Source organism: Peromyscus leucopus, chromosome X, assembly GCF_004664715.2.
Source record: "Peromyscus leucopus breed LL Stock chromosome X, UCI_PerLeu_2.1, whole genome shotgun sequence".
In the NCBI taxonomy this organism is placed as follows: domain Eukaryota; kingdom Metazoa; phylum Chordata; class Mammalia; order Rodentia; family Cricetidae; genus Peromyscus; species Peromyscus leucopus.
This window is the reverse complement of record NC_051083.1, coordinates 56,900,252-56,915,373: the sequence shown is the minus strand read 5'-3', so window position 1 is coordinate 56,915,373 and position 15,122 is coordinate 56,900,252. Positions and strand designations below refer to the sequence as shown.

Sequence of the window (15,122 nt, the reverse complement as noted above, 5' to 3'; positions counted from 1 at the left end):
AACCCCACCCAGCCTGTGTCATGCCCCCAGAGAGGAGACAAGAGATGCCTGACACTTCCCTTCATCTCCCCTCTTTCCACTAATGTAATGATATTAAAAAAAAAAAACACAGTCCTATGTCAGAGATTAGGCATAGCACTAGCATGTAACAATGAGAGGGATTATTCTGTGGGAAAGGATCTGCTATTCACTAAAGTCCCTAATATCCTCCCCAATTAACTTGTATATTTTTCTTTGTGCTTCCATTTCAGAAGTAATTATCTGAGAAAAGTTCTAAGCCTTGTACACTGAGTTCTTCTTTTATAGGAATATCCTGATGAAAACTATTCAACAAAAACTAATACAAGGTTCAGGTTAGCCAAGATGACTTAGATACTACACACATTGAAGTAAACTTGTTCTTAAGCCTCACATCATTGGTGGGAGCAGTTACTGGGGAGAGACACCTGCTTCTTTGGCATGACTTCCATGCTCCTGATGAAGTGGGCCACTGAAGATTTTATCTGCTTTACCCTTTTCTTTCCTACAAATGTCTGGGGTGACAAGTGTAACTTCACTTGAATTCTTCACAGTTCTAAAAAGTCTCTGGTAAACTAGGGGTAAATGAGAAGAGAATCTACTAATTACCATGTACCAACACTTGCACAAAGCTCTATATTAGGTCCTTTAACATATGTAAGAATATCTATTTCTTTATAAATTACTGTGGAAGGTTTGTATTATTAAAACACAAAATTTAAGGGTAAAATGAATAATGCTGTGAAAAAGAAAACCATTTTAAGGGCTAGTAAATGGCAGAGTGGTGATTCATACCCAAGTTTCCTTTTCCTGTGTTTACAATGCTTTGTCTGGAAAGGCACTATTGGAGAGAGAAACAAAGTTTCCTAGATACATACATAATTAATCATAGGCTGGGAAAGCAAATGTGTTCACAAAGGAACAAGCAGCAAGCACTGTTATATTACCATTTCTGTACTAACATGGTGTCGGGCATTAGGAGCTCTTTACTAGAAAATTCATAGGTCTGACTGTGCGTTGCTGACTTGGTCAAAGTGTGACATCTTTTGTCACACTTTGTAGGAGGACAGAGTCAGTGATAGGATATTTAGGAATAGTTAGTTGTATTTGAAATGCCTAATTATTCTTTCTTATGCTTACCACAAATAAACATCTGCTGTAGGACACTACTATTCACAGGAAATAGCTTTATATAAGGCCTCACATTACTGATGGGTGATGACATTTATTACTTATTAGGCAGTTTTATCTACATAACCAGGATTCTTCAGAACAGTCTAAGACACACATGGTTTTGTGTTTTCAATAAAAACAGGTTTTAAACTCTAGTTGAAAGACAGTTTAATTTATATTTTGGATAAGTATTTTGATAAAAAAAAATGGGGGGGGGGAAGAAACTCTGTATTTATTTATTATGTCCTGGTATGTGTATTTGTCAGGAAGCATACCTAGACAGCAATCTCAAACAAGGTTTAAAGGGGGATATTAAGCTTCCGGCAATTTAATGTATATTGGGTGGATTGGGCTTTGGAAACCACCACACTGAAAATAGGGTCTCACATATGCTCCAAGGCCAGCAGCTTCCATGAAAATTTCAGGTGCTTATGTTAAGAATTTATCTCCAAAGGAGGTTTGCTTTTTTGACTCCATAAAATGTTTTTATTTTTAAGAAAACTATACAGGAGCAATTTTCTTTAAATAATCTATGCTGGATTTGCTTCCACAATACTGAATTCCCTTGTCATTGAGGGTTATGAGAATCCTAATTGCTTTTTTTTCCCTTAATGAGAAGTATACAGAGTAAAGAGGGGAAGCTTGCCTTCTGAGGATGACAATTTGAGACAAACAATAAAGCAGGAAGTGTACTCATTTTGTGCCAAAAGTGGACTTCATAGGATACCACCCATTGATTGAAGAAATGGGAAAGAAGAGTTATGAGAAAAGTTATACTTCAACAAAAATGCCAGCCAGGACATCTATTTTCTATTAGTGACCTTTGTGAAGATGATTGGTGGTCATACTGCCCTCTCTTATAATTAGAAGTATATATTAAGGTCTATCAGTACATTGAGAACCCACCTGAAATACAGACTTACATGAGATTGGGAGTGACAAAAAATGTCCCATCAGAGTTTTATTTTAGAGAGACAGACACCACGTATATATTCCTTGACCCATCGTTATAAAAAATGTGTTTGTGTCATGCTGCCTATCTCTGCACTTACACTGTTTTACACTGTTTACTTTTATAGTTCTCCAAAGTCTTCATGATGGCTTGAAGGAACTTAACCCATTTATTCCTCTCCAAAGATGGCTGGTGTAGAAGAGAAGCATGGTGTTCATTTTCCTCAGTTTAAGTAACTTAGGCCATTAGTAATCTACCCAAGACTGCAAGTTGCAATGGAATGAGCAAGTCAGGGTAATCAGACACTTTGGCAAAGAAGAATCATGTTTTAATTTTTTTCATTCACAAATAAAAATAATTTCCATATTGCTTAAGTCAGAAAAATATTGGAAGTATTTACAAATAAAATAAGTATGAAAGTGATTTTTAAAGACTTAAGTGCTTTTCACACATTCGATTGTAGCTACTAGAAAGAATCCAACTGTTTATCTATCTGTCTATCTGTCTATCTATCTGTCTATTGACAGTAAGCTTCTGGTATAACCACTAGCTGAAAATTTGTCCTTGTGCCTTTGTTTTCTTACTTGTAAAATGGAATTAATAATAATTTGTGTCATTATTTCTTTGAGAATTGAACGTATTATCACATAGGAAGCATTAGAAGAGTTCTGGGCACATTGTCAATGCTCTAAAAGTATTAGCTACTTTAGGTTGGCTTCCTCGGCCATTCTCACTAAAAGCCACAGGTAAGAAGATACAGAAGCCACGTGTCAGGGAAGCCACTACTTTCAAAGCTTTTGTTTATCTCAGTAGTAATTGTTTTCTGTGCCCACAGTCTTTCCATCATGGATTGTCAAGAAAATGAGTACCGAGACCAATGGGGGCACTGTGTCACCTGCCAACAGTGTGGCCCTGGACAGGAGCTCTCCAAGGTAAACCCTTCTGATCAGTGCATTTTTTTTAACATCTCAGGAACCTGGAAAAGTGTAGTGTGTGTGTGTGTGTGTGTGTGTGTGTGTGTGTGTGTGTGTGTGTGTGTGTGTTGTGTTGTGTTGTGAAATGAATAAAGAAAAATGTTTAAAAAAATCTGTAAAATTCCAATATTAGCAGTACAGTCAATCTCAGCTACTATTAGTTCAGTTGAGCAGATACAATGAGATACAAATAGTATGAAATAATAGTCACTGTTTAATCAAGAACTGAGGCTAGCAGACTCAGAGGCAAGGGAGAGTTTAATGAGATACTAAGGTACTTCATGAAGAGATATGTAAATATAAAGGTGCAGGCTTTTTGCATTAGAGAAATCTGTTAACCAAAGCAAAGTATATTTAATTATATTTAGAAACAAAATATCAGGTTTTGGGAATGTGGAAGAGAGAAGAACCAAGAAACCTGAAGTGGCGTCTGTTCTGATGGGTCTGGTTTACTGAGAAAACCATGTAAGAAAGGATTCAGTGATAGGAAACCAGCAGGAGCCTAGAATCACTCAATTAAAGGTATAAGCTTGAATAAAAAGAAAAGCAATGAAAACAGAGCAAGGCAGACACTTCTTATTTCTCACTTACTTCAGATCCCTTGTTGCTTCTTCAATTGGAGATGCTATTAAATTTAGCTACAAGGGCTAGAAGAAGACAGCCAGCAGAGCTTCTGTGTGCTCATGCTTGTTTTTACAAATTTATTTATTCATTTATCAATTATTACCAAAAATTTGCAAAGCAGCCTGTGTGATTGTAGGTACCACAGTGAAACAAATTAAACACACACACACACACACACATTGAGGCTCCAAGGACAAAATTGTGTTGTTATGATGCAGAGTGGGCAGCTACTTTGATGTAGAGAGTCGGGAAGAGCTCCCTAAACAACTGCTTTCTGAGAATAACCTATAGCTAATACAGTCCCAAGTTGAGTACAAATTAGCATTGTTTCATGAATAAGAAGATTAACACAACTGGTTCATAAACAAAGAAAGTGATATAAAATGAAAGGGAAAGGGAAGTATAGGTCAGACAATTTGGGGACTCAAAGTCTTGATGAGAAGTATTTATATTTTTCCTAAGGGCACTATGTATCTTCTGGGGGATTTAAGTAGCATGTTCTATTGGCTGAAAGAAATAAAGAAAATAATTACCTAATTCCTTCCTCCATTTATAAGTTCAAAAAAAAATAAAGAGACTAAAGCCCAGGGCTATCAAAGGATAGTATTTACTCTAGTTTTAATATGTATCCTACAGTGGGATGCTCACAGGGTTGAGTAGGAATTCCAAAGCCAAGGCAAGTCTACCAGAGGGTAGGTTGTATTGGATATTAGGATGAATCTAATGCAACGAATTTCTTGTCCTGACAAAAATACCTCTTTTAAATATCACATCAGTCTTCATGACAAATGGTTTACTAATGTTCCTATCATGCACTTGGCTATTACCTTTAAAGCCATCTGTATTTGCAAAGCTGCACTTCTTTAAGGGAAAAAGAGGTCTGTTAATCTGTCAAGCTGCTGTCATGAAATTCAGAAAAGGAAGACCATGATGAAAGATCCATTTGACTCAGTGCCTCTCTGATTGCCATTTACTTCCACACCACTTGAAAGTTCAGAAACACACACACACACACATATGGCGATACTGTTTCTGAAAACCTTTAAATATAAAGAATTTATATTTGTCCAGTAGTCTGGACATTGTAAAGAGCTCTCAAGTACATTATTTTGTTTGTTTTTGTAAAAGTCTTCCCAAGAAACTATTGTGAGCCACATTTTACAGACTTGACAATCACAGCTCAAAGAGTATGTGCAAATTGTTCAGCCGTAAGAGTACAGTGACAATGAATACCTAATAAATACATTTGGAATCAGATACAACTGGGTCCCAACTTTCTTTCCAATTAAGTAGGATGCCCTAAGTTAAAAGTAACATTTCCCAAAAGAAGACATACAAATAACCTATGGGTACATGAAACCATGCTCAAAATCACTAATCAGAGAAAGGCCAGTCGAAACAGCAAGACACACCTCGCCCTAAAACGATTGGTAATAAAAATAATACTGACAGCCAGGTGGTGTTGGCACATGCTTTTAATCCCAGCACTCAAGAAGTGGAGCTGTGAGTTCAAGGCCAGCCTGGTCTACAGAGCAAGTTCCAAGACAAGCACCAAAATTACACAGAAAAACCCTGTCTCAAAAACCCAAAAATAAATAAATAAATAAATAAAATAATACTAATGATTTTGCTTTTAATGCTGGTAAAGATGTAGAAAAAGAACTCTTCTACACTATAGTAAGAATGAAATCATGTTGTTAAATAGCTTGGAAGTTCCTCAAAAAAATTAAGAATAGGCATTTTTAGGGAAGATGACAGATTGGAGATCTCATGATGCAACTCACTGAAAGAAAAGAGAGTACAGGGTAATCTTTATTCTTGCAAGCGACAGTAGATCTAAATGGACTTATTAAGCCAAGTGAGATCTCTGTGGGGAAGCAGACAAGAGTGGCTGTGAACTGGTGCCTAGCTGCACAAATTGGCTCTGGTGAGGTAATTGGAAACCACAGGGAAGCACTTTGCAGTACACACACTCAGCAGAGCTGCAGTAACAGTTAGCTGATAACCAAGGACTGGATATGCAATTGGAGATGAGGTCTTGGAACTAAAGCTTTAGTTCTCACAGCAGATTTCCTGTTGCGGTTAAGTGGGAATTGCAGGACAAAAGCTCACACCTCCTTCCCCTTCCCCATACACCAACATGGTGACACAGCCTGAAGAAAGACCAGCCACAAAACTGAGAGCTGGGTGGGTTCAGGGGCTGAAATGTGATAGTGTAAGTGACACACTCTTTATACCAAGTCTGTAGCTATAGTCCATGGGAACCCACAGCGAGAGACTGCAACCTGTTTTCTTCAATTGCCAAACCACACAGAGTACCAATGAGGGAACGGAGAACTATGCTGCTCATCTCACTGTGGCTGTGCCAAATACTCAATCCAAAGTGGCATTAGCTAACCACTATGAGACAATATATACACAAAATCAGGCTGTACAGCTTTCTACTGGAATAATAAACAAATTGCACCTCACCCATTAGAGCAATTTGCCACATGAAACTTTTAAATGGAAAAAAATTCAAAACCCATTCCTGAATAAAAAAAAAAATTGACAGATATGATTCTTTTAATCCAAAGTGTTTTTATTACCCTTTTTTGCTACTGTTAAAAGTTTTGTTAATTTTCATTTTTTTCTTTTTGTCTTTTAATCTTAACTCTTGAATAAGTACTTTGCAAGATTTTGCTTTAGATCATACATTGCTCAGTTTGTGTGATTGTTTTATATGCTTTTGAACCTATTGTACTATTATGTACTGTGTGGTATTCTTCCTACACACAACCCATGTTTTTTCTCACTCATTCTATTTTATTTTCTCTGCCTCCACTTCTTTTTCTTATTAACTCCAGCTCTCCAAAACTTTAAAAAATATTTAAACTATAGATGCTAACAATATCCCAGTGCTCTGCTCCCAGATATTTTTCCTCATCTCAATTTTCTTCTAGTTGATTTAACACTAATTCCTATCTTTATCTAGACCACATCCCTTTTACCTGTAATCTTGGTAACACTCTAATATATACCATACTATCCATGTGTATTAGTACTCCCATAGCTACTGGACTTAAAAGGATTACTGCTGTTAATTGGCTAGAAGGACATTTTCATAGGAATTCCATCCAGCAGTGTGGTAGATTGTACAGATAATAGTCAAATTACCTGGTTGTGACAGGTACCCTAGTACATGACTGGGGGTATAAATTCTGAACTATGCATATAAATTCTATCAACCGAATACTGAAAATAGTTTGACTGCAATTAAACAACTGATAAACTCAATCAACAAAAAACCCATATGCATAGATCTCAATGGAATAGAACAAGAAAGATGAAAAATCAAGGAAATATGACCATCTCCCCATGGAAAATATCATAATACTGGTCAACAGTGATAGTGAATTAGATAAAATCCCAGAAAAACATATAAAATTTAATAGGATGTTTGATAAAAGACAAGAGAAATAAAATCTTAAAAGAACTCATGGAGAGTAAAAATAGTTATATATAATAAGAAAGTCAATATAGCATACAAAACTGGAATTTAATGAAGAAACAGAAATACAAGAAAAATAAAACTGAAATTTCAGTAATAAGAAACTCAGCAAGTAAAATAAATTCAATTGATAGCCTCAATATATAATATAATGGATCTTGTGGAAGAAAGAATACCAGAAGCAGATGAAAAGAAACACTAAAGACATAAACAGAAGTAAAATAATTAGAAAATATAATTAAAACATTTGAGTTCTATTGGACACCACTGAAAGACCAGATTTGTCTACAGCACTACTCCTGTACCGAAGACTCAGGAAACACTATCGAAGGCATGGGGGGAGGCAGAAAATTTGTAAGAGCCAGAGTACCAGGAAGTCTGCTGTGATATTGTGTATCTTAGAAATGACAAAGAAGCTAGGGGCACAATACCTCAATGATATGGCTGCCTAGACAATACTTGAATAATGGCAACACAAATACCATGCTAAGGTAGAAAGGAGATATCTCATAGAGTCTCACCCAGAGACTAAGAACTACAAGCAACTAAGGCTTTCTGAGAGGAGAATTAGACTTACTGAAAGATGAGCTCCTTAATTGGTTATCCAATACCAAGTGAGTGAGTGGTCAGTCCTGAAATCATAAACATAACAGCAACACTAAATGAACCCTGGATGCTGTCTTTATTAATTTATGCATTTATAGGTATATTTAAAATTAGGAATTTTTTTAGGAGACCCCAAAAAAAGGGTATAGAAGTTGCTAAAGGGAGGAAATGGAAAAAAGGAAAAGATGCAATTATGTTTTAATTTTATTAAAGATAAAAAGTTCATGCTAAAATGTATAAATAGTGTATTCAATAAAACCATAGGAAAAAGCTTTCAAAATCTACACTAAGAAGATGGTTATCCAGGCTCAGGAGGCATATCAATCAGAAAATGGGGAGGAACTGAAAATATTTTACCTAAATCAAAGTAGTTAAAACACCAAGCATACAGAACATTCATATATATATATATATATATATATATATATATATATATATATATATAGAGAGAGAGAGAGAGAGAGAGAGAGAGAGAGAATGAAAGAAAGAAAGAAACACTAAAACCCCAAGTATTAAGGGCAAATCTATCAGAATTATAACAAATTTTGGGAGAGATCCTTAAAAGCCTGGAGAGCATAATGATGTATTCCCGGGGATGAAAGACAATAATTGGCAACTCAGATTACTATTATATAAATTAGTGACGTGATCTCTCCAAGGTACAGTTAAGCAGGTTTTTATTTTAGGTATGAGGGAAGAGTACAGCCCCAGCCATCTGGAAGATTCCAGGGCAGGGACAGAAAGTGGTATACTGGACTGGGCCATGATAGGAGGTGGGGATTTGGGGGAGAACCAGAGAGGAAGACAGAGTGTGGGCAAAGGGGACCAAGAGAGCACAAGAGAAAGAACTAAGAAAGGAATAAGAGAGAGAAAAAGAGAGAGAGAGAGAGACAGAGACAGAGACAGAGACAGAGACAGGGAGGAGGAGGAGGAAGAGGAGGAGGAAAGGAGAGTGGGAGGTGGGCATAGGGAAAATAGCAAGATTATAAGGATAAATGAGAAGCTGGAGGGAAGGAAGACTATGAGCTGGAGATGGTTAAGGTAAGGAGCTGAATGAATAGAGCCAGGATGCCATTATGGAAATGTTTAACAGGTACTTGTGATACTGAGAAACCCTCAGGCCAGCATGTCCTTTGGTATGCTAATAGGCATCACAAATAGCCCTTTGTCCCTTCTGACAGTGATAAGCAAATGGTTTCTTTGGTAGAGGGGAACCAGCTTCACAAGTTCCTGCTGGCTTTTCACCTGACAACTATATACAGAAAAGTTAAATTGAGGAGATGGCTCAGTTAATAAAGTATTTGCTTATTTGCTTCACACACATGAGGACCAGAGTTTAGACCACTTGCACCCATGCAAAAAAAAAAAAAAAAAAAAAGCAAAACTCCACACGTGGCATCATGCACCTGCAATCCTGTGCTGAAGAGACATAGCTAAAAGGGTCATTGCAGTTTGGTTGCCAGCTAGTCTGGCTGAATTTGTGAGCACCACACTCACTGAGAGGCTTTGTCTCAAAAAGTTAGTTGAAGAAGCCATTGTGAAAGATACCTGATTTGAATGTGTTCCTGCATACATCACACACACACACAATCACAGACTACAAATACATAACTTATTGATATACCTTATGGATTTGGAAAAGCAAGAAAAAGCCAAACCCCAAATTAGTAGATAGAAATAATCATTTTCAGGGAAGAAATTAAGAAAATTGAAACAACAACAATAAAACAAAGCAGATAATTAATGAAACAAAGAGTTGGTTCTTTGAAAAGATAAAATCAAATAAACCCTTAACAAAACTAGTCAAGAGAAAAAGAAGGGAAATCTAAATTATCAAAATTACAAGTGAAATGACAGATTTTACAAAAGATACCAATGGTATTCAGAGAACAATCTTTTAAGACATTCCATAAAAATGTCTTCTACCAAATTAAGACATTTAAAAGAAATGAATGAATCACTAGACTCATGATATACCAAGATTAAAACAAGATGAGGTAAACAAAATAAACAAATCTAAATTGAGCAATGTGATTGCAGGTATAATAATAATAATAATAATAATAATCTCACAACTAAACAGTCTAAAATGAGGAAGATTCACTGCTCAATTCTAACAACCTTTCAAGAAAGAAACAATACTGGTATTTCTCAAATTACTTCATAACCTAGAAGAACCTCCCAAATTCCTATGAATCCAGTATTACCTGAAACTTAAACTAGGCAAAAAACAAACAAACAAACAAAAAAAACCACTAAAAGATAATTATAATTTAGTTTCCCTGATGAACTCAGATGCAGAATTTTTCAATAGCACACATTTCTATTGCTATGATAAAATGCCATTACTAATGAAACTTATTTAATTAGGCTTACTGTTTCAGAGGCTTAGAGTCTGTGATGGTGAGGCAAAGGCATGTTACCAGGAACAGCTGAAAGCTCACATCTCAAAATCCTAAGTGGAAAGAAGAGAGAGCAATGGGGATAGTAAAAGGAAGGGTTTTGAGGCCTTCACGCTCATCCCAGTAACATATCTCCTATAACAAAAACACATTTTAATCTTCCCAAAACATCCCTACCAATCAAACTGGGGACCAAATATTCAAACATATCAGCCTACGGAAGCTATTTTTATTTAAATCACTATACTATTCAAACAGAACTTAAAAACCTAATTCAAGTTCACAACAAAAAGAGCACTCATGACCAAGCTGTTTTTATTCTAGAGATATGGAGATGATCCATCATATTTAGCTCAATAAACATAATTTATGTAATAAATAGACCTAAAGGTAGAAATTACATAATTATTTTAATTGATTTATAAATGCTCTTGACAAATCTAGCATCCCTTCATGATAAAAGTAAAGGAGAGGTTAGTGATTGAAAGAAAATATGTCCCTGTATTAAAGGCTATATACAACAAACCTACAAACAACATCAAACTAAATGGAAAACAATTCCAGTCATTGCCACTAAGATAAGGAACAAGATATAAATACACTGTCTCTCCGATCAAACTAAATGCAGGAAGAAGGAAACTTGAGAAGACAGTGTGCTAGCCAGTTTTATGTAAACTTTACATGAGTTAGAGTTATTTTAGAAGAGGGAACCCCACCTGAGAAAATGCTCCCACAAAATTAGCCTTTGGCAAAGGCAGTAGTGAAATTTCTTGACTTGATTGATGTGGGGAAACCCTAGATCACTCTAGGTGCTGTCACCCCTGGGTTGATGGTCTCAGGTGCTATAAAAAGGCAGGGGAGCAAGCCCTGTGGAGAAAACCAGTAGGCAGCACTCTTCCATGGATTTTGCTTCAGTTTCTTCCTCAAGATTCCTGCCCAGACTTTCTTGAATGATGGACTATAATATGGAACTGTAAGCTTGAAAGAAACTCTGTCTTCTCAAGTTGCTTTTCATCATGGTGTTTTATCACAGCAATAGAAGCCTAACTAAGACAGATAGAAAGACCATCAAGGCTCAAAAATTAGGAAACAATATTCTGAAAATGGCTCTACTACCAAAAAAAATCTACATAGCTATAAGACAAATTGCTAAACAGTCTTATTAATAATAATAAAAAAAACAACCCAGAGCCAGATATTGGGATTAAAACCGAGAGATCAGAGGAACAGGACAAACCACGGCCAAGTTCACCTTACCAGCCCCTCTGCCTCCAAAGAGACCTACTTCCTGTATACCCATACCTATATGCCTTTCTGTTCTGCCATCTCATTTCCTCTCTCTGCCCAGTTACATCACTTCTTTTTGCCCAGCTCTGTCACTTCCTGTCTGTCTGTACAGACCTCCAGACCTTTATAGTTAACTAGTGTTGGAATTTAAGGCATGTGCCACCACACCTGGCTCTGTTCCCAGTGCATCCTTGAACTCAGAGATCCAGGTGGATCTCTGCCTCCCAAAGGCTAGAATTAAAGGCATGTGCTACCATTGCCTGACTTCAATGTTTAGTATAGTGGCTGACTTTTTCCTCTGATCCTCAGATAAGCTTTACTAGGGTGAACAATATATTGGGGGACACAATATATCACCACAACATAGTCAATATAATCCTTTTAAAACCTCAGTGCCATTCTTCACAGAAATAGAAAAAATAAATTTATTCACATGGTAACACAAAAGTCTCTGGATAATTCCATCAATTCTGGGGGAAAAAAAAGAAAAAAAAAACCTCATATATCCACACATTATTTAAGTTGTACTCCAGAACAATAGTAATGAAAACAGCACTGAACTAGCAAAAAAAGTCACATGAATGGATCAGGACCCAGATATAAGCCCACACTTCTACAACCAAATGATTTTTTTCATAATCATGATTTAGAAATCATGGTTGAAGAAAAGATATGCTCATCAATGAATGTTTCTGGCCAAGCTGGATAGCCCCTTGGAGAAGAATGAAAGCAAATCTCTATCTCTAAGCCTGCATCAAAATCAACTGGAAAGGCATCAAAGATCTTAATATAAGACCTAAAATACTCAATGTGAGAGTCAAACTTCAAGACCTAAATAAAATCAAGTGCTTTCTGAATAGAACTGCAGTGACAGTGATTGGTAAATGAAATTAAAATGTTTTTATACTGCAAAGGAAACAGTTGAGGTAAGAGACAGCTTAGAGAATGGTAGAAAGTATTTGCTAGCTTTTTGTGTGACAGAAAGTGCTGTGCTGATAAGTGTACTAAAAAAAACTAAACATCATGAAAATAAAACACACAATAAACAGGCTAATGCAGTAGGTAGAAAATTCTCAGAAGATGATATGTGGTAAACATCTGAAAATGGATGCTGAGGGGTTGGTTTAGTTGATATAGTACCACGTTTATGTTTTGTGTACCAATTGAAAACAAACTTAATTAAAAGAATTGTTTTAAAACTTCAACAAATTGTCCATGTTTAGAATGAAAAACAATCAGTAATTAAAATTTAAGAGTGACTTACTGTATAAGCACATGTATGAACATATTGAAGTCTGGATACAGACAGCCTTGTGGTTGGTTTTGCTTGATTACAGTGTTATCAAGGACATGGTCAATTTTCAGGTATTTTGAATACCTTGCTATTCTGTCACCATACTCATGGCTCATAGTTGTCAAGACCCAGGCATCATATCTTCATACCACAAAAGTCATGAAGCAAAGGCAAGGCCAAAAGAACTTTCCATTTATCAGGAAATAAATATTTCCCTAAATTTCTAGGTAGATTCCCCTTTATATATGATATGTTACTGGGTAATGCATATCTATATACCAGGTAGGGTGACTGGGAAATGTGTGTTTGCAAACAAGAATGGTGTTGTCATGATTTACTAAACAAAGTAAGAAACCATTTTTTAGCCTGATCATCATACTACCTAGAATGAAATCAGCATTGATTATTAAAGAAAGCCCATGGTGTTTGGATAAGTAGCTAACAACATCCAAGACAACATTTCTGTTCAGTTATCTTTATTCAATTTTATATTTCACTCATGAATTATAAATATCACTGTAAACAAATCATTGCAGAAAATTAACAGTACTTCCTCAGGATATTTTTCTAAAAGTATAATTTGTAAACTAAATACAATTTTAATATTCTTGAAATATATAAACAGATACCACTTTTGAACATTTTTTACTAATTTCCATTACAATTGCATGCATTTTCAATAATGCATAAACTCCCATGTCCCAGAAGTCAAACCCCAAAATGAATAATGCATTTTTCCATCATCTGTTAATTTTGTGCTTTCTTCTATAATATTAAATTACTAATTTATAAAACTTTATGAGAATTTTTGTTGCTTTTTACATATGTGACAGAGAAATATACTAATCTGTGAACTGTTTCTTAGTGTAATGTTTATTGTCCAATTTCTACTCATGTAAGGTACTTGAGTAGACAAACATTGCCAAATAAAGTAATTTTTAAAACTTTATAGATTAAACAAATACATTAAAATCAGAAATGGTTTCAAATTTTGTTGTATTTTATTATTTTATATCCACCTTTTCACACATTTGGTTTTTATCATGTAAATTTATTAATTTACTAATGAATTCTTAAAATTAAAATATTATATATTTGCAGGATAAACCATTCTTGATTATAATTGTTAGCTAATTGTTCTTGTATGTTATATAAACAACTTTTAAAAGCAAATAACTATACCTACTCCATGATGAGCATCAAAATTTTGTGTCAGTGTCATAAAAGCATGATAAAATTAAGATAAATGTTTCCTGGCTATAAAACTGATTAGCAGCCAAATCATTTGGGAACCTGAATCATTTAAAAGGAAAAACTCTTTGCCTCCTAACTATGAAAGATGATTCTCAACAAGAGTTTTTAATGATAATTTGCATCTTCTTAATTCTTAGGAAATGATTCATTCATCAGTGAAAGAAATGGCTACTGGGGGCAATTTGATAGGATCTGATTTTATCTACAATGCTCATTTCTGCCTTTTAATTGCTTTGCTTAGATGATTTAAATTTAAGATTGTTATTGATTGGCATTTTAGAGCTTAAGGCTACCATTTTATTGTTGTTCTTGCCATTCCTATTCCTTTTGTCTTTTCTTGCCTTCCTGCTGGTTACACAAAGGTATCTTTCTATCTTGATTTATTTGTGCCATTTTTATTGTATTTCTTTATATTATTTACTTAGTTGTTCTAAATACTAAAATACACACATGTGATTTTTCAGGGTCTGATTGTTTCGACTTTTTCCAATTATGAATATGGAAACATCACTTAAGTGTCTTTACTTTACTTTCCCAGTATTTTGGTCATTGTTCTTTCCCTGTGAAGAGACACCATGACCACAGAAACTTCTTTAAAAGAGAACATTTAGTTGAGACTTGCTTACAGTTTCAGAAATTTAGTCCATTATAAGCATGGCAGGAAACACAACAGAATGCAGGCTGATATGGTAATGGGGAAGGAGCTCTAGAGTTCTACATCTAAAACTGCAGGCAGCAGGAAAAGACAGAGAGAGACACTGGGACTGGCTTGGGGTTTTGAAACCTGAACACCCATTCCCTCAGTGACACACTTCCTTCAACAAGGCTACATCTTTTCCAACAAGACAACATCTCCTATTCCTTTTCAAATACTGCCACTCCCTAATAACTAACCATTCAAATAAATGAGTCTATAGGGCCATTCTTATTCATACCACCACACCCAACATATAAATATAATTGTTATGAATATCAGACATGATATTTTGGTGTAATCACCAAACAGGATTGATTAAAGTTGTGAAAAGAAAGTCTATTTTTAAAAGAT

General features: G+C 35.3%; 1 protein-coding gene across 3 annotated transcripts in view; it reads left to right on the top strand.

Annotated features, from left to right (window-relative positions):
* Positions 1-15,122, top strand: part of Eda2r (ectodysplasin A2 receptor) — a 47,427-nt gene that overhangs the window by 15,406 nt on the left and 16,899 nt on the right. For all 3 annotated transcript variants that reach the window (XM_037199145.1, XM_028888894.2, XM_037199144.1), the window contains exon 3: positions 2,979-3,075. In XM_037199145.1, the coding sequence (XP_037055040.1) occupies positions 2,989-3,075 (87 nt within the window). In that variant the 5' untranslated portion in view covers positions 2,979-2,988. The remainder of the gene's footprint in view (positions 1-2,978; positions 3,076-15,122) is intronic.